The sequence below is a fragment of the Pan paniscus genome, chromosome 2 (assembly GCF_029289425.2).
Source record: "Pan paniscus chromosome 2, NHGRI_mPanPan1-v2.0_pri, whole genome shotgun sequence".
Classification (NCBI taxonomy): Eukaryota; Metazoa; Chordata; class Mammalia; order Primates; family Hominidae; genus Pan; species Pan paniscus.
The window spans coordinates 44,857,380-44,877,362 of record NC_085926.1 but is presented as its reverse complement, the minus strand read 5'-3'; the positions used below and the strand labels follow the sequence as shown (position 1 = coordinate 44,877,362).

At 48.1% G+C, this 19,983-nt stretch overlaps 2 protein-coding genes across 10 annotated transcripts in view; one reads left to right on the top strand and one right to left on the bottom strand.

The window, feature by feature from the left end:
* The window catches only part of ZDHHC3 (zinc finger DHHC-type palmitoyltransferase 3), a 60,954-nt gene extending 57,139 nt beyond the window's left edge, over positions 1-3,815 (top strand). For all 9 annotated transcript variants that reach the window (XM_034956262.2, XM_034956259.2, XM_034956256.2 and 6 more), the window contains one exon: positions 937-3,815. In XM_034956262.2, coding sequence (XP_034812153.1) covers positions 937-1,185 — 249 coding nt within the window. In that variant the 3' untranslated portion in view covers positions 1,186-3,815. The remainder of the gene's footprint in view (positions 1-936) is intronic.
* Positions 3,816-4,083: 268 nt separating this feature from the next.
* TGM4 (transglutaminase 4) overlaps positions 4,084-19,983 on the bottom strand; it is a 40,232-nt gene continuing 24,332 nt past the window's right edge. Inside the window, exons 7-14 of the mRNA XM_057301709.1 lie at positions 17,352-17,526; positions 17,119-17,257; positions 15,065-15,168; positions 11,845-12,096; positions 8,706-8,984; positions 7,946-8,115; positions 7,667-7,803; positions 4,084-5,496 (exon numbers count right to left, since the gene is read on the bottom strand). Of these exons, the coding sequence (XP_057157692.1) occupies positions 5,355-5,496; positions 7,667-7,803; positions 7,946-8,115; positions 8,706-8,984; positions 11,845-12,096; positions 15,065-15,168; positions 17,119-17,257; positions 17,352-17,526 (1,398 nt within the window). The 3' untranslated portion in view covers positions 4,084-5,354. The remainder of the gene's footprint in view (positions 5,497-7,666; positions 7,804-7,945; positions 8,116-8,705; positions 8,985-11,844; positions 12,097-15,064; positions 15,169-17,118; positions 17,258-17,351; positions 17,527-19,983) is intronic.

Below are 19,983 nucleotides of genomic sequence, written 5' to 3'. Positions count from 1 at the left end.
AATCTTAAATCTCTGAGATGGCGTGGGAAGAAAAAGTGCTAGATACACAGAGATCTTTCTTGAGTCATGTGAAGGAGCAGTGCCCAAGCCCGGCAAACCCACAGCAAATTCCCTTGGCTTCCAGAAGAGATGGAGAAAGCAGTGCCCCCAGTGGAGGGTCAAAGGCCTCTGTGCAGGGTGTTGTGGGCCTGGAGAGCTGGCCTGGCCACATCTTTACCTCCTCTGGGCATCTCCCCACCCCAACACCCTTTCTGTGGCCTGGCGGCTGAGTTGCAGCCGACACCCAGAGGCAGGTGAGTTGACAGCTTGGAAGAGGCTGCAGGGTGGATCTGCTGCATGAGCAGGCCTGAGCCCAGCCTTACCTCCCCACAGTGGTCCTGTGTGCCCTCCGGCTGCCTACTGCATGTTGGCACTTGCTGTACGAGCACCCGCTTCTTCACCTCGCATGCTGTTTGTGTCCTGCACTCTTTCCTTAACCCCATCGTCCTTCTGCTGTGTTTGCAGCCCCTATCTACCCTGGTGGGAGTGGCCAAAAATATTCAGGAGGGGATCACCAGTTTGTAGTGGCCTCAGAGGATGTGTGGTCCCCCTTATGCCTCAGCCACTCATCAGCTAGCCCCTGCCCATCATCTGGCATTGCACTTGTGGAAGGAAAGAAGAGGAGGGCTGGGTGGTGGGTGGAGAACACGTCAGTCCACCAGGCGGGCCCTGCTTGCTGTGTTCCTCCATGCTGCTGTCCACCCCCACCCCAGCAGTCCTCTGAGGGACCTCCTGGGGCTGACCTGGGCCACAACAGACTGCCCACTCAGACCCCATCTTACCCATGCCGCGGACACCCCCCACCCCGCTACTGCTATGCTATAGCTGGGGGTGTGTATGTGAGCTGTACAGCCCAGCACCACGCTGACGATGTTCTTCATCCCCTTCTCCCTGCAGGGCATCGAGCGCCTCAAACGAAAGAACCAGCCCAGGGAGCACACGGGGAGCTGGCAGTCAGTAAAGGAGACCTTTGGTGGGGACTTCTCCCTGAACTGGTTCAACCCCTTCTCCAGACCGTGTCAGCCAGAGATCCCCAGTGACAAAGACATGGTGCGGCAGGTGACATCACTGTCAGACACCGAAACAATGGAGGATCCATCAGAGGAGACAAAGGACGAGGACTCTGTGGAGGTGACAGATGAATAGATGCTGCTGTGGGGAGAGAAGCAAACACTAAAAAGTGCTGTCAACCTTCATCCTGGGGTTTTGGCTAAAGGGGCTTATGGGCATGGTGCGCTCCCAGCACCCCCAGTGCTTCCCTTAGCCACTCGCTTGGCCTTGCCATTTCCCCTCCTTCCTCTCTCCATGTTGGGCCAGGTCTGGGGGTCGGGAGTAGGCTGGGGACATCAGAGGAGGATGGGGGCTTTCTCAGAGTTCATCTAAGAAGAGTCTGCACTGAGACAGCTCATCAAGAACCGTTCTCCAAGACTGGGTGGCTTTCACATTCTCCGCCCAGCAAAGGGAGCTTTTGAACAGGGCATCCCAGGGGCAGAAAAGAGCTTGCCTTTGGCTTTCCCCAGGATTTCTATCTTCTCTTGGGAAGGCTGGGCCCCTGGCTCCTGGCTTTGAGAAGTAAGGTTGTGACAGAAGGACCGGGCAGGGCTTGCCTTGGGGACCTGGGTTGGGACACTGACATCAGGGGAGACTAGCCTGGAAAGACTGCAGAGCTGCCAGCTACTCCCTGGAAAGGGCTTCCCCATGCTGCCTGCCGAAATTAGGAGGTAGAGGTGGCTGCCACATCTACCTGCAAGGGCCAGGCATGGTTCAAAGAGGACCCTGCATTAAGCTCTACACACACATGTGCAGGACATGTCCAGGATGGACAGAGCCAGAGTTAAGACAGTAGCACCAAAAATGAGCCCCCATTCCACAGACACTGGAGTCTTCACTGAGCGAGACAGCTGGGAGCTGTCCTGCCTGTGGCTACATATCTAGCCATTCACAGATGTGGATATGGGAAGGACCTCTTTGGAGCTACTGGGGACTCTCTAACCACTCGCATGAGAACTTAATTGAATGTTACCTCTTGGAGGGAGTCTAATAACACATGTAGGTAGAACTGACCATAAACCCTGCCTGTGTGTTTGAAAAGGCCAGTTCTCCCAAATTGGTGCCCATCTTGTCTCTGAAAAGATGGGTGATGGCCAGGGTCTGCTGATTGATGAATCAGATGAATCAGGAAGATAGACACACACACACACACACACACACACCCTACCAGGATGAGTCTGCCCTCTATTCACCCCATTTGAAGCCTGTGGTGTCTGTGACCACTGCTGAAGGTCTGAGCAGCATTCTGGTGCTCCTAAACCCCATTCCAGTGGTTGCTGAAGCAGCATCTTCTGCACAAAGCCCAACAGAGGGGTTCTTATCCCCGTTTGGTATAAGAAGTGGATTCACCACCCACTCCCTCCACGTGCCTTTGTTCCTCTCTTTGGCCCATTTCCCCAGCGTCTACTGGCGTCAGGATTGGCAGGAGCACAGGCACTCAGCAGAGCATGCCCCTGCAAGACCTCAGTGTTAAGGCCCCCCTTCCAGCTCCAGGCAAAAGGGCATGAGTCCTGGCCCCAAGGGGCCTGTGGCTGCAGTTCAGAGGAGAAGAAGGTCAGTGTTTGGAGGTGCAGCCTCAGGATGCTGAGAAAGGAAACTGGCGACCATGAGAAAGAAAAGAGCCAAGCAGCATCCTGGTTCTTGGACAGCATCTTTGGACACTCTGTGAAGGGCAACAATCCTGCCAGAGACCGTCTCTCCTCAACTGATGACCCACTAGGGCCTGGGGTTAATTGCTCAAAGGGCCCAGTGTTCACAAAGCCACCTCTGCCCTAACCCTTGCCAGAGCTCTCCAACTATGACCCACGAGAGGGGTGATGGTGGGATTCTAACATCAGAGCAACCAGAAAGACATTGGGCCTCCCACACTCAGGCTGCAGGCCCACTTTCTTTGTCCTTATCAGCTTTAATATTTATTAATGACGACATAGGAGCCCGAGTCAGCTGTAAAGGCCATTAACTTGCAATCTGGACAGGAAGTTGACGCTCACCACTTTGGGTAAGAGCTGCTCTGACTGTAGGGCCCCCTATTTGTTGTCCTAACCCAGAAGCAGCTCTGGGCTGCCAGGATGGTGGATGGAATACCAGAGAGTTCACACTAGGGAGGAAGCAATGCCTGCCCCCTGGAGTCTCCTAGGGGGCAGCAGTTAGAATAAGGGAAGAGGATTTGCTGGTCACTGTTTGCTGACATGGGTTTCTATGGTGAGTTCAGGCCTGAGGACAGCGGTGTCTGCAAAACCACATGGCCCTTGAGAAATGTCCTTGCACATTGGGCTTCAAACTCCTCTTCTAGGGATCCATCTTGGCCTGAAAGCAGAGGTACAACACCAGCCCCAAAGGCAATTCTGTTTTCAGATTGGTTGCTCTGGAAAGGAAGGCTGGGGTGAGGGGGCATTTTACTTGCACAGAGGCTGACCCTGCCTCCCCTCTTCACTGACCCCATCTCCAAGGTAGACCTCAGCCATGTCAGTCCCTGTTCTGGGAGGTGCTGGGCTGGGCCACAGCCAGGGTTATGTAGGTAATTAACCTGTCCAACCCTGAGCCTCGCCTCCCCACACCAGCGACACAGTGGTCTCTCTGTGGTGACCATTCACAGCATAACATTCTGCTTAGCCTCAAACTGAAAGCATTGCAACTGATGTCAAAACCAGATGAGATCTTACAGGGAGAGAGATTGGGTGCAATTTGCCTCTTTCTTTGAATAAAAAGCTCTTTGCTCACCCTCAGTGACTGGAGTCTCCTGTTTTAATTAAGAGATCCCAGCTCAAACCCTTGGGCAGTGTCCTTCCTTATGGGCCACCCTAAAGGCACCTCTAGGAAAGCTACTTTTCTTCCATTCCCAGTGTGGGAGACAAGTGAGTGTCATACGGCACCACACAGTGGCCGTGCCGGGCTATATCACCTCTTGGGATCGGACACTGCTGTGGAGTGACTGACCAAACTCTTGTTTGTGTCACCACCCTTGTGGTATTTCCAGCAGAAGGAACAGTCACCTTTCCTTCAATAAACATTTATTGAACACCTACTGTATGCCAGGGAGGTGGGCAACTGGGGCAAGGGTGACCAGGATTGAGGTTTTTTTCATTTGGACAGCTGGAAAGGCAGAGGATGACAGGTATCCCACCCATGACTCTCCTGTGAATTAGACACAAAATAACCCTCATTCAAGCTACGTGCCTTTGCCAGGGTATGTATCCAGTTGGGGTGACAGCCTTTGAGAGAGGGGTTGGATGTACTGAACAGACAATAAAGAAGCCAACTCCTCAGAGCACCTTGCCTGGGGAGATCAAAGGATTCCACGGCTCCCCAAGTGACTGCATAAACAGCCAGCACAGGATACTTTAAGAAGCTTATTGGCATAAAGAAAAAAGGACTCAGGGACCACAGAGTTTTCTTGAAGTAGAGTTTAATTTAAAGCATATTGATCATTTGAGCAAATCTCTGGAGGGCAGAACAAGAAGGAGCAGGCTTCAGTTAACAGAAGCAGCCTTGAGTTGCCAGGATGGTGGATGGAATACCAAAGAAAGAGTTCACACCAGGGAGGAAGCAATGCCTTCTCCCTGGAGTCTCCCAAGGGGCAGCTTTAGAATAAGGGAAGAGGATTTGCTGGTCACCGTTTGCTGACATGGGTCTCTATGGTGAGTTCAGGCCTGAGGACAGGGTTGTCTGCAAAACCACATGGCCCTTGAGAAATGTCCTTGCAGATTGGGCTTCAAACTGCTTGGAGCACCAGGAGAGGGACTTCCTGGATTTCAGGGATAGAGAGAGGAGAATGGAGGCAATAGGAGAGAATGCACTTCTATCAGGCCCATCCCAGTGCTGAGAGAGCACTCCAGTTGACAGGTGCCTTCAGGGCTGGCGAACCCATGGCCTGAAGATATGGCAGCTTCTCAAGGGTCGTCAGCAGGTGGCAGCACTGGGCTGCCCATAGTCTGCTGCTCCAGGGAGAGAAATCTGTGGCTTCGAAATCTATGGATTTGAATTGAGAAAATGGTGGCCCTGATTTTTGAGGCCATGACTCAGGAAAGGGATGGGATTCTGTGGCCTCGGCTGGTGTTTCTAACTGTAAAAGAGGTGACCCTGTGATAGCACAGGACCTGGCCTTGTGGGTCTGGCTGCTTATGGTTGTGTTGGCCTTTTTGACCTGCTGGCTCTTGAATCTGCCCTCATATAAGTCATCAAAGTTAATCATCCATAATCTGAAAGCTAAGCACAAGGTAGGAAATGCTGAAATCTCAACTAAGGCTCCACAGCATCAGACAAGGCTACTTGGTGATGAGAACAATCTTCTGAGCATTAATCTCTTTCACTTGTTTGGAACTTAACTTGACGATAAATTTCTTGGGTCCAGTTTTTATTGGGGTGCATTTTATTTGGGATTGGATGGTCTCACCAGGCTGCACCGTCCTGGAAAATTCAAAGACATACGGACATACAATCAGCCAAGGATGTTATGGGAAGAGGGAGAAGATTAGTTGGGTGAGAAGCCAGGAAACTGAGCCTTAGCTCAGCCTCTTTGAAAAGTCCTGGCCATTCCAGGGCATGGCACAGTGTACCTGCACCCTGGGTGCTGCTATCAGTTTTCTCAGATGTAAAGCAAGACGGGTGAACCAGCTGGTTTCCAGAAGCTCTTCCAACTCTGACATTTCACAAATCTTCCCTGGAGTCTTGCCTGACTTTACTACAGATGTTCTTGTTTCATGAGTATTAGCAACAGTTATCTATTACATAAAATCTAAGAGGAACATGTATTTTATATTGAATCCACATGCAAGGAATTGGCTAGCCCCTCACTACTCAAAGTGTGTTCTGGGGCTTCGCAATACTAGCTGAGCTTGCAGGAAACACAGAATCTGAGGCTCCACCCTAAACCTGCTGAATCAGAATCTACACTGTAACAATACTCCCCAGGTAATTTGTGTGCACATTAAAATGTGATAAATCCTGGTCTAAGGAAAATAGGAGCCTACTCATTTTTACTTGGAAGATTCAGACATCCTGTAAGAAACAGACCATCAGAAACCTCTCAGAAACAAAACATTAGAGTTCAGTAAAGTTTTTTGCTGGATATATCAGCATGCCAAAAATCAATTTCCATATAGTCCAGCAAACAATTAGAAAATACAATGAAAAATATTCCATTCATAAAAGCTATAATATTGATGCATCTTGGAATTAACCCAACTAATAACGTGCAAGTGGTATATAAAGAAAACAATATAGCTTTTCTAAAGGTGATAAAAAAGACTTGAAAAAAATGGGAAAATCTCATATTCCTAGATGGCAAGACACAATATTGTCATTTGGCATAATTCTCCCCCAAATAAATAGGTAAATTCAATGCAGTATCAATCTAAATCCCAGCTGTTTTAAAATTATATGACAAGATGATTCTAAAAGTGCTATAGACAAAAATGGGGGTGGGGTGGGGATTTGCCCAATACATATCAATATGTAGATATGATAATCATATAAAATTATTATAGGACTACAATAAATTAAGTGGTATGATGTTATATTAGAAGAAGACAAATGAAATAGCAAATTAAAGAGTCCAGAGACCCAGATATATATGGGAATTGACAGCATAATAAAGGCAGTGCTACAAAGTACTAGGAAAACCAGACAAAGTTGGAGCTCCACATCACTCCACACCCAAAAAAATTCCAGATAAATACCTAATTGTGTAAATAAAGCTGGAAATTCTAGAAAAAGCATAAGAGAATATTTCTATGTACCTAGGATGACATGAAATTCAGTATCCGTAAAGGAAAAGATTGAAAAATTTACATTAAAATTTAAAAGTTCTACTGGTGAAAGACATCTTAGTGTTTAAAAAAATACAAACTGTTCGGCCGGGCATGATGGCCCATGCCTGTAATCCCAGCACTTTGGGAGGCCAAGGCGGGCAGATCACCTGAGGTCAGGAGTTCAAGACCAGGCTGGCCAATATGGGGAAACCCCGTTTCTACTAAAAATACAAAAATTAGCCGGGTGTGGTGGCATATGCCTGTAATCCCAGCTACTCAGGAGGCCAAGGCAGGAGAATCACTTGAACCTGGGGACGGATGGAGATTGCAGTGAGCCAAGATCGTGTCACTGCACTCCAGCCTGGGCAACAAAGTGAGACTCCACCTCAAAATAAATAAAAATCAAATTTAAAAAATTGAATACAAAACTGCTATAAAAAAATTCGCAGCACATAACACTCTACTGTGTAAAGACTCCATACTAATATGAAAAAATAAATGACTCAGTAGAAAAATGGACAAAAGTTAGGAACAGGCAATTCACAGGAGAGAGTCAATTAATGTAAGAAATATTCAACCTCACAAATAATCAGATGCAAAGTAAAGCAATGAGATTACTTAACCACTAGATTGGCAAGAATCAAAAAGATCTGTCGGTAGAGCATAAATTGATGCAATCTTTTCTAAAAGTAATTTGGCACTAGCAAAATGTATCTACGTTTTGACCCTGTGACCCCATACTAGGAATTCACTTCTCAGGAATATGCACACATGTGCAAGATATATGTCCAGAAGTATATTTCTAAGAATACCTCAGGCAGACTCACCCATGGTCAGAGGTCTGTAGTGAGGAGATGCCCAGGCTTTCCAAAGAGAACTTGACGTCAGTCAAAGGGATGGCCAGGGTATTCTTGAAGATACAATTGCAGACAAGTAGCTGGCCAATTCTGCCTGTGTTAGGCAACTGTAGTAGGGTGGGGAGGAGAGATGGGGAGAGAAGATATGCATGAGCCAACCAAGGACCCTCAGGGTTCTTAGGGGCCCCGTCACACTCCATGGCCAACTTCCAGGCAGAAGGAGCCCTTTATGGCCTGCAGGAAGCTCACCTCTATAGAGAACTCAGGGTACTGGAAAGACATGAATACTTCAGAGGCCATGATTTCCTTAGACTCCACAATTTCCGCAATGATGAAACCTCTGATAACTGGCTCATCATCTAATATAGCCAGGCTGTTGATGTAGGTCTTGGAGTCCAAGGTCAGAGTCACTTCTGATACTGCCAAAGAGTCAGGGTGGAGGGGAGAGGTCATTCATCATAGCCCCCCAGTATGAGTTCTCCTCATCAAGCACAGAATTAGATTAACTTTGTGTGAATTGAACTGGATAACTTTGGACATGTCCCATACTCTCTTTAGAAAACAAGACGTTGGGCTCAAGATGGAATAATAATTGGCCAAGTTCTCCAAGCTTACATCCTGAGTCCATGACAGACATTACCCGTTGTCATCAGGACATCCCACTTGTTCCCAACACTGTGCCTTGGGTACTCATAATCATTGATCTGACTGGGCATCTGAGATTAAAATTTCTGCCACCATAGAAGACTTCTCATGACACTTTCAGCACCCCTAATTTATAACTCTATGATAGACCCAGGCTCCTAGTCCAGTGGTCTCTTTGGCCCACTTTTCTTCTGTGGCTGGCTTTCTTGTGACTACCAAGGGGGTAGGTGCTCAATAAATGTTTGTGTTAACTCACACACAAAAATTTATCAATGTATGGAAGTTGTCCACAGAGGAGAAGAGGGATTTCAGATTGTGGGACCCTGAGCTCACTTGAGGCCTCTCCTCCCTCTGGTTCTGGTACCTTGACCTTGGATCTGCGAGGTCTTATTGAGGTCACACAGTTTTGCCACCTTCTTGCCAGTGTACAACTGTAGTTCAAAGGAGCCCAAGATGTTGACATTCTGTAGGGCAGCGGTCTTCCTTTTAAGAATCACGGTGAAATTAACAGGGTTTCCCAGCAGCACATCATCTGATTGTACCGACATGTGAAGAAAGTTCTCTTTTACAGGTCGTCTGTGCTCCCTCTCAGAACTTAGAAGGAGGAAGGCATGATCCATGACCTGCCTCTCCTCAGAGGAGCCTGAAAGAGACACAAAGGCAGCTTCCTTCAGGTGCTCCTTCAAGGACCAAATGTCCCAACCACCCGTGTGGCAGAAGGAGACCATCTCCATGGCCAGGACTCCAGAGACATCCCTGGAGCCCATGAGCTATAGATTCACACAGAGGATCATTCAAATCCCCATTCCTAAGCAATAGCACATTCTGACATCAGTGGGAATGGCAGAATAAAGACCTCCAAAAATCTGCTTCTCCATAAAAGCAATGAGAACATTGGCAAAAATTATCAAATCAACTTTTTCAGAATTCTTGAAATTAACTAAAGGCTTATAATAATCTAAGGAGCATTTATTCAAGAAAAACAGCACAATCTCAGTAAGAATAGTTTTGTGGCATTCTGATTCCCATCTCCCCTTCTTTCCAGCTCCACAGTAGACTCAAAAACCACAGCACCAAATCACAGTGAAAACCAGCAGCCTAGCCACCTCTGGAGGGGACAGAATGGTTTTGGAGTTCCGCTAAAAGCTCCACTACCAGAGAATTGTTGTTAATTGATCTAAGGGCGATTCCCTGGAAACCCTCATTCACAGAGTTTGTCTTCATTGACCTAACTCAGAGCTCCCTCATTACCAACAGCCTTTTCCCTGGAGCATTTGTTAAGACAAACAACCTGCAGCAATTGTTTACAACTGCAGTTTCCTAAGGCAACAAGGAAAAGAAGGGAGTTGAGGGGAAAAGAAGCCGACCAAAAAGCTTAAAAGGAAAAGCTGAGGGACAAAATGTCCACAGGGGCTTTGAAAAGCTCAGACAGATTCCTGGAAATCTAGAAGGTCTGAGAAAGATCTGATAAGGCTCTCACCTCTAACTGACCTTGAGGCTCAAGCAAGAAATGAAGGCAGAATTGTAAATTGCCTGCCAGAGCATTGAAATGTACCCTAACTTGTACACAGAGCCCCTTGCCAAAGGCTAGGAGTCTTAATGATTCAAGGAATTTAAAGCAATATCCATCTAATCATTAGCTGACCATTCAGCAAACTGAGCAGAGAATTCAGTGGTCATGGACAAGAAAGATTATAGAATTTCTGGAATTATATCAGAGAAGTCGTTAAACAAATAGCAACCACAAAAGCAAACCTGGGATGGGGGACAGGATCTGATTTCCAGAGTTGCCATATTATGTTCTTTAAAATGTCCAATTTTTAACAAAAAATTACAAGACATGCAAGCAAACTATAGGCCATACATGGTGGTGTGGGGGTGGCAGGGTAGGAACATGGAAACAGTCAATAAAAACTGTCCCTAAGGAAGCCCTGACATTGAACCTACTAGACAAAGACTTTAAATTAGCTATTTTAAATATATTCAAAAAACTAAAAAAAAGGTGTGAGAACAAATGGCTTGCCAAATAGAGAATATCGAGAGAGATTAAAATTATTTTTAAAAAAGAACCAAATATAAATTCTGGAGTTGAAAAGTACAATAATAGCAGATTAGAGCTTGCAGGAAAATCAGCAAACTTGAAGACAGGTCATAAGATTATCTAGTCTGAGAGACAGAAAGGAAAAAAATGAGGAAGAGTGAACAGAGCCTCAGAGACCTGAGGGACATCATCAAGTGTAGCAGTTGACAGACACCACTGGTCTCCCTCTCTATCCTTTCCCTCCCTCTCTGATACTTCTGTCACCCTGCAAAAAAAAAAAAAAAAAAAAAAAACACTCCTGACCTAATTGCTTTTAATCAAGTTTGCTCATTTTCAACACAACCCTGAGGATAAGATTCTATTTCAGAGATAGCAGCTGTAAGACAGGAATTTCTGAGCTTGGTTACAAAGCTCTCCATCCACGTCCATTCTGAACACAAAGAGACTTCAAAGTGGAGAGCTCCAGTTTGTCCTGAGCTGCCTTGGTAGCCATCACTTGCCTCATTTATATGGAAGAAATATTTACTGCAGGCCTACCTTGTACAAGGTTTTACACAAGCTCACAATCAACCCAGGGGTCCAAACTGACCTGCTTGTAACTATACTGCAATGGAGGGTGGGAAAAGCCCCAGCTGCATGGGTACCATCTGCCATCCCATAGCACAGCAAATTGCTCCCTCGTCTATGAGTCCTTACGATTTCCTGCCTTCCTCTTAATCACATCCCATCTTCAGTTTGCCCCTGTCTGGACTCTTGCACCCTTTGAGGATGCTATATGGAGTTGTCTTCCTTTCCTTACCACGTGGTACAGGAACCACAGCCAATGGGCCACAGGGGAAATACAAATCTGTCAGATTGAGGAACATCAAGAACAGAGGCAGCATATGAGCCTGTGGATAGTAGAGATTGCAAAGGAGACAGTTCAGTTAGGGAAAGCATAAGCAGAGGTTTGGCCAGGGGTGAAAGTAGCCAGCATTTTCAGGTAACAGCAGGCAGCATGGCTAGGGGATGAACTTAAGCTCAGGAAGGGAGCCAGAGGCCAGCTCTGCAGGGGCCAGAAAGCCAGGCTGAGAAGATGTCTAATTTACTGGGCACTGGGGAGCACGGACAGTCTTAGCAAGGTGAATGAGCTGGTCAAACAATGCAAAGGCCTCAATTAGGATTTGTGTCTTTTTGTTTGTATGAGACAGGGTCTTGCTCTGTCACCCAGGCTGGAGTGCAGTGGCATGGTCATAGCTCACAGCAACCTCAACCTCCCTGGCTCAAGCAGTCCTCCCACCTTAGCCTCCTGAGTAGCTGGGACCACAGGCACATGCCACCACACCCAGCTAATTTTTTTTTTTTTTTTTTTGGTAGGGATGGGGTTTCACCATGTTGCCCAGGCCCACCCCCAATCTTGACTATTTTCATGTTCTGGGTGACTCAGGGGCTGAGTCAGAAGGAGCCCTGTGATGCTAGCCACCTTCTGGATACTTGTACTCATAGGTGATATCTCTCCGCCTGTCTTGGCCCACTGCCTTGGTGCTGATGTTTTTCCCGATGCTTGTGGTCTCCATTGAAATTACGTGTAACTCCTCCTGCCCATTCACCATCTTCACCAACCAGATGAGCCTGTCACCATTCACTTCTGAGAAGACGAATCTGGTGTCATAGACAATAAAGATGTCACCTTTGCGGATGGCTGTCAGTGGTGATGGCCCACAGCAGAAGACACCTGAGGGGAAGCCAGGGGTGGTCACTCTCAGTGAGATTCCCCAGCCCACCCAGCCTGGACCCAGTGGCAGCAATGATTCCCAAACTCAAACAGGACTGGCAAGCAAATTTTGCCCAAGAAGCATCTGGGTACTCATTTCCTAGGCCATCCTTAACTATTCTGAAAAGAGGGGCACATCTCAGCTTTGACTTGAAGAGTGTCAGGAATCCTCTGTCCCAGTAATAGGAAGTCATGCTGCCTATTAAACTCATCCCAGCACATCAGTCCCCAGTAGAGCACAGAGACACACAATCTGGGTCTGATTCCTGGCATCACACCTTGGAGCTATGTGACCTTGTGCAAGGCATTTCAGCTCTCTGTGGCTCCATTTCCTAGAAAACTGGGAATAAAAACAGCACTTACCTTCTAAGGCTATTGCGAAGATTAAATTAAATAATCCAGGCAAAGTACTTAGCCCTATGCCTAAAACAAATGCAAGCTGTTGCTATGGATCTGGGCTAATAAGAACATTTCCATTCTAAGAGCTGTCTATTTATTTATTTATTTATTTTTCATTTTTGTTAAGAGCTGTCTTTTTATTTCTAGCATGGGGATAGAGAGTTCCCTTATTAGTCATTGACAACTTAGTGAGAATTAGTCTCTTGGCTGATAGTTCCTCAGTAGTAGCTTTGGTTTTTACATACCCTTGTATTCTGGGCATTGGGCTTTCTGCTTCCACTATTTTTATTTAATCCTCAACACACAGGCTCCTCTCCCTTGCCTCTTTAAGGCAGCCAAACCTGTGAATTCAGTGTATTGGAGGACTAGGACTCAGGAAAACTGGTCTCCTAATCTAATACTGGTTCTTCTCCTAACTTGTTGACTGAACCTGGGCATCCCCACCCTCCCTCTCTGGCCTTATCTATAAGGTGAGCAGGTTAGGTGGGCTTTTAAGGCCCCTTTTCTGGCCAGGGAACAGGGCTTCCTCTGCCTCTCAGGCAGATAGTGGCACTGCGCTACTCACTGCCTGGTTGCTATGGCTACTGTCCCACCTCAGCAAATGCTACTTAGACTCCCTGGATGGAAAGAGCCCTCAATACTGCCCTGCTGAGAATCTTCCTGCAGAGTACAGGGGGGGTGTGGGCATATCACCTGCTCCTCCCACCTCTGGGGGCCACCTCCCACCACCCTCACCCCCTATTATAAGGGCAATGCCTTATCTTTGGAGAAATGTGGAGGCTGTTTTCACTTTTAACAGCATTTTTTTTGCCTTCAGGGCCATGTGGGCTCACATTGCAGCTGGAGGAATCAGGAGTCCCACAATGAGGGGTGGAGCCCGCAAAGTATGTTTAAATTGTAACCTGAATGCCTTTGGGGATCTGCATGCTCATGTCTCTAGGTCCCCATCTTCCCAAGTAGACAGCCCTGTTCACTCTCTGGCCCTGTGGGCAGATGAATTTGCTATCCTTGGGATGAGGCTCACAGCCAAACTAAGACTTATTCCTAGAAGAACCTTGAGAGACATCTACTTCAGGGGCTGCAGGAGTGAGGCAGAGATCTCAGGGAGGGGCCGGCTGGTCCCTGGGCACACTTCAGCTGGAGTAGTTCTGCTTTACATTATGAGGTGGCACACGAAGTTTCCTTCTGAGCGGTTGGACTGCTTTTTTCAAAAAAAAAAAAAGTTTGAGGCTGGGTGTGGTGGTTCACACCTGTAATCCCAGCACTTTGGGAGGCCGAGACAGGCAGATCACCTGAGGTCAGGTGGTTGAGACAAGCCTGGCCAGCATGGTGAAACCCTGTCTCTACTAAAAATACAAAAAATTAGTCAGGCATGGTGGCAGGCGCCTGTAATCCCAGCTACTCGGGAGGCTGAGGCAGGAGAATCACTTTAACCTGGGAGGCAGAGGTTGCAGTGAGCCAAGATTGCACCATTGCACTCCAGCCTGGGTAACAAGAGTGAAACTCCATCTCTAAATAAATAAATAAATAAATAAAGGCCAGGCACAGTGGCTCATGCCTGTAATCCCAACACTTTGGGAGGCCAAGGGAGGTGGAGCACGTGAGGTCAGGAGTTTGAGACCAGCCTGACCAATATGGCAAAGCCCTGTCTCTACTAAAAATGTAAAAATTAGCCAGGCATGGTGGTGTGCACCTGTAGTCCCAGCTACTCAGGAGACTGAGACAGGAAAATTGCTTGAACCTGGGAGGCAGAGGTTGCAGTGAACCGAGATTACACCACTGCACTCCAGCCTGGGCAACAGTGAGATTCTGTCTCAAAATAAATAAATAAATAATTTTTTAAAATTTGAGAACTATTGAGCTAATCTATTTTCCCTTTACTGGGCTGACTTTGTCTTTAGTACTAGGACTCACTATTTAAAATAAAGATAACTTGATTCCACAGATTTTCCAAGTAACCTCAGACCAACCCCATGCCTCTGCTTCCCCAGCTGTACAAAGACACCCTTGTCCCCCGGCAAGGTCCTTCCAGCTACAAGGGGCCACTGTCTTACCCAGAAGTTGGTAACCCATAACCAGCTGAGATAAGCATCCCCATTATGTCTGACTTGGGCTGAATCCTGGTCTAGCCTTGTGGATCTGTGTGACCTCAGACAACTCACTTCACCTCCCTGAGCCTCAGTTTCCTCATTTGTAAAATGACGATAATGACAACTTACTTTGAAAGGTTAGTTGTGAGTAAAATGGATCATGTAGGTACTGCGCATGGCATGCAGTAGGGAACCCTTAAGTGCCACCATCTCATTGCTCTTAACAGTACTGTCATTGGCATTATCTTCATAAAAATAGCCAGCAAACTGAAGCCCCTGCTCAGTGGGAATAGCAGGAAGGACTGAGCATGCTTTTTGTTTTGGGAAATTTTTATGAAAACTTTCCCCACCTGCTTGGCTGCATACCCAAGACCCACAGAACCCTGGGCCATGTAAGGAGAGCAGCATGGATGCCCAGCGCCTTCCTGCCACCCACTCACCCTGGCTTCGCTCCTGCGGCGTTGCGTCCACAGCCTGCCAGCCGTCGTAACCCTTGGGCAGATCCGGTCGCTTCATCCAGGCATCCGTCCACACATGGAAATTCCTGCCGCAAATTGGGAACGGGCCCCACCCCGGACCACCCCCAAACCTAGTTAGAGATAAATACACCAAAATTGCCAGAGACATCTTCATCACCGGGGACCCACTGAGGTTGTTCTCAGGGGTTTGGGAACCTTTGTCAACACTGGCAAGGAAGGGGCCACCGGTGAGTCCCACCTGCCTCTCAGAAAGCCTCCCAGGGCACAGAGTTGTGTGCAGGGGGCAGGGCTGGGGGAACCTCATGAGACCATCACCCTGCCTATGGATTTCAAAGAACCTGGGAGTCTTCACCACTAGAGATGGTGAACTCGAGGCAGAACTAAATCTTACCTGTCTTGACATCTGCAGTGTTTGAAGCATAACAGACACCAATAAATTTTTCCTGAATGAATGGGTGAAATGCACTAGGCTGTGCAGTCACAGCCTAGTAAAAGATTACAACTGTTATTTCATTCATTCAATGAATGTATTCAATTCACTGGGATTCTGATTTGGTTGATCAGCAACTTTGTAACTGGCCAGTCTCTGAATTCTCATATTAAATCTTGCTATTTTTAAGTTGGTGCTCTTGGTTTTCTAGGTAGACAATTAACAGTCGTTCCTCGGTATCCACAGGGTATTGGTTCCAGGACCCCTGAGTATACCCAAATCCATACACACTCAAGTCCTACAGTTGGCCCTGTGGAATGTGTATATAGGAAAAGCCAGATCTCAGTATAGGCAGGTTTCACCTCCCACAAATACACCTGTACTCAGTTGAAAAAATCTGCCTATGAGTGGACCTGCACAGTTCAAACCCATGCTGTTCAAGGGTCAACTGTATATCATCTACAAATAATACTGGTTAGTGCCTCCTTTCCAAAAGTTTCAAGTCTTTCTGTTTTTTCTTGTCTTGGTACATGAACTAGAACGTCTCAGCAGTATTTAAATAAAAGCTGTAAGGCTCCAACTTCAACTGAAATGCCTCGGGAATTTGTAATCATGCCCTGACCTTCCCACCTCGTCTACTCCCTCTGCAACTTCTCATTCTCCCTTTTCTATCTTGTGGTCAATTTTAGCTTGCAAGGGGCCCATGTGCTCTGGATCAGAGAACAAAGGAAATAAGCTTCATGCTGGCCAGTGGGTACTAGTTACATCAAAAGTTCTCAAACAGTGGTATATATCAGATCTCCTGGGCCAAGTGCTAACATGAACTTCAGACTCCTGGCCCTTCTCCTGTAGAGGCAAAAGCTCCAGTACAGGAATCTGCATTTTTTTTTGTTTGCTTTGTTTTTGTTTTTGTTTTTTGAGAGGGAGTCTAGCTCTGTCACCAGGCTGGAGTGCAGTGGTGCGATCTCGGCTCACTGCAACCTCTGCCTCCTGGGTTCAAGTGATTCTCCTGCCTCAGCCTACCAAGTAGCTGGGATTACAGGCACGTGCCACTATGCCCAGCTAATTTTTGCATTTTTAGTAGAGATGGGGTTTCACCATGGCCAGGATGGTCACAATCTCCTGACCTCGTGATCCACCCACCTCAGCCTCCCAAAGTGCTGGGATTACAGGCATGTGCCACCATGCCTGGCCAAGAATCTGCATTTTTTAACAATCACCCCCAGGTGATTCCAGCACAGATTGTCCAAGGCCAAATGTTGAAAAATATTGAATTTCAGGAGCAGTGAGCACTGGCCTACAACTTGAATCAGTCTCTGAGGGAGGCCGAAGGGGCCCCACAGCTCAGCAGAATCTCTGGGTTGGGAGGGCCTGGAGACTGGGCTTGGGCTAAAAAACTCCTGGGATGCCACACATGGTGGCTTGCACCTGGAATCACAGCTACCTGGGAGGCTAAGGCAGGAGGACTGCTTGACACCAGTTCAAGACCAGCCTGGGCAAACTAGCGAGAGACCCTGTTTCTAAAAAGAAAAAAGAAAATTCCTGGGAGAAGGAGACAGGGCAGGTTGAGAAGGAGGAACCCTACCAGACAGAGTCGTGGGTCATATTGGTGATTTTCTCGCCATTCTCATTCACATAGGTGTCCACCGTGAGGTTCCTTTCTGTGTCGTGAGCTGAATCGAAGCCTGTCACACTGCGTGCTGGGATGCCCAACGCTCTCAGCACTGAAATGATCCAGGGTAGGGTGGTTGGCAACTGTGGGGGCTGGGAGTCCCTCCCTTGGGACCTCTCCCCTCAGCCCCTGGATCTGCCACTTACCTGTAGTCAGGATCCCAGCAAACACCCAGCACTGGCCAAAGCACACAGCCTGCTTCGTGTTGTAGTACTGCTGCAGGATCGGGGCACTGCCTGTCCACTTGTATGGGGCTGTGCCACCTTCGTAGTCCCCAGTCCAATTCCCAATGAGCACGCCTTGGCCTTTCTCAAAGCTCATCTGCCACACACGTAGGGGTGGGGTCAGTGTCCACCCCTCAGAAGAACAAGGTGCTGCCAGCCCAGCTTGGCCACCCAGCCCCCAAAGTGGACACCTCATAATGTCTCAGAGTACTTGGAGGACGTGGGCTTTCCAGAACAGGTGGGGTGTCCAGAAGGGCCAAGGAGCATGCCAGCTGTTTGAGTGACCGGGGAGGATGCTCACTGCTCTATGCCTCAGTTTCCTCCCTTGTAAAATGATGATCATTACAACACCTACCTTTGGGTTGGTTTTGTTTGTTTCTTGAGAGAGGATCTTGCTCTGTAGCCCAGGCTGGAGTGGTGTGAGCTCGGCTCACTGCCGCCTCAACTTCCTGGGCTCAGGTGATCCTCCCACCTCAGCCACCCAGGTAATTGGGACTACAGGCGCACGCCACCACACTTGGTTAATTTTTGTAGTTTTTTGTAGAGGCAGGGTTTCACCATGTTGGCCAGGTTGGTCTCAAACTCCTGAGCTCAAGTAATCCAACTGTCTCGACCTCCCAAAGTGCTGGGATTACAGGTGTGAATCACTATGCCCGGTCCCTTTAGGTTGTTTTGAGGATGACCTGGGTTAAGCCTATGCCTGTTTTGGCATCTTCTGTTTTTAAATTGTCAGTGGCCTGCACCTCTCTTAACCCCTGAGGAGCCCTGGCTAGACGATCCTTTCCACCTTATTAAAACCAGAGAGAGGACAAAGCCTTGTGAGTTCACCTTTGAAAGCACTTAATGGAATCTCTAAAGAAGGTTGTACAGGCAGGTGCAGAGGAACCCTCCGAAAACATGAAAGGTGACACAGTCACAAATCTTTGATCTGGTGGTGGCCTGGCTTTGACCACATCCACCCATCCCCTCCTGGCCTGCACACTAACATCCTTTGCAAACCCCATCATGCCTTGTGAAAAGCACAGTTACAGTGCCTCATGTTTCCCAGGATGTTAAAGATGTCCGTTTGTTTAACTAAAACCCTTATAGTATGCTACAATTTCTGAATCCTGTTTGGGAGTTTGTTCAGTTTTAATTTACAAGAAGTCTCAAACAATGGTGTGGCCTGGGCCTCCCGTGACCTCTCAGGTCCTGTGGCTGGACAAGCCTCTTCATTCATCAAAATCAGAGAGAGAGCAGAGGCCACCCCCAGACTCAAGAGTGGTCAGACGGAATGAAAACAGATGAAAGAGAGACAAGCAAAGAGTCCTAGGCAAAGCAGGAAATACCTCCCATCTTAACTTTCACCCAGCCACTGCCCTGGTCCGGCTGCTGTGTCCTCCTGCGAAATTAAGCGGCCCCAGCCTGTCAGCGCCTGCTAGACCCAAGCCGTCTATAGAGCAATGTAGGGGAGGGCGGAGATAGGGAAAGAAGGGGAGTGACGCTGAGCCCAAAGGACATCAGGACTTTCAAAACTCCTGATGCACGAGGCTCTATCCCCCTGCGGAACAAAGCACATTTCTGTGCCCAGGCCTGGTAGGCAGTCACCGAGATGGTCCCCAGTAATCCCCTCTCCTAGACCCAGTGACTCACTTCTAACCAACAGAATGCAGCAAAAGTGATGGCTGTCACTTCTGAAATGAGGGGACCAAGGCTGTGGCTTCCAGCCTGGGCACCCCCTCTCTTATTTGCTCACTCTGATGGAAGCTGGCTGCCATGCTATGAGCTGCCCTGGCCTGAGGCTGCTCGCAGCTAGGTGAGTGAGCCTGGAAGTAGGTCCTCCCCCAGAGATCTTCAGCCAGAACATTCAGCTAAACCACACCTGGATTCCTGACCCACAGACATGGGAGATAATGGATGTTTGTTGTTTCAGCCACAGTGTCTTGGGGTAACTTATTACTTAGCAATGGATAATGAATGCACTCACTGCTGCGCCAAGGTTCCCTTCCTGGTGTGGGAGTCGTCTTTAGGCGACCCTGCCAGAAGCTCTGCCTGCTAGTCAGAAATTCACAGATCCAGGAGGCCCATGGATAGCCACGAATTTCTAAGGGTGAAGGGGCAACCTTTATAGGGAACCTGGAAAGGGGGAGGGCCTCTGAAGTGGGCTGGGGTTCTCAGACTCCCGAGCATGGAAACTAATCTGCAGTAACCTAATTTTGGAAGTGACTCCTGGAACACCTTGGAGTTCTGAATTGCCCATGCTTGCCTCACAGCCTGAGGAGGTGGCTGGGAGGGCACTAGGAAGGAGCACTGCACCAGGAGTCAGCACAGCTGGCTCAACCACCACTTCACTGTGCAGCCTTTGGCGAACTGCCCCTTCTCCCCCGGCTGGTTTCCTTATCACTGAAACAAGCAGCGGCTTAGCCCATTGCTTCCCAAACCCCACCACGCATAAGAATGACCTGGGAATAGGCTACTCGTGGGCCCAAAGCGTGTCAGACCCTGGGCTGGGCACTTGTTGTGTGTTATTGAGACCTCATAATCACCCAAAAGATGAGATAACAGAGGCCCAGAG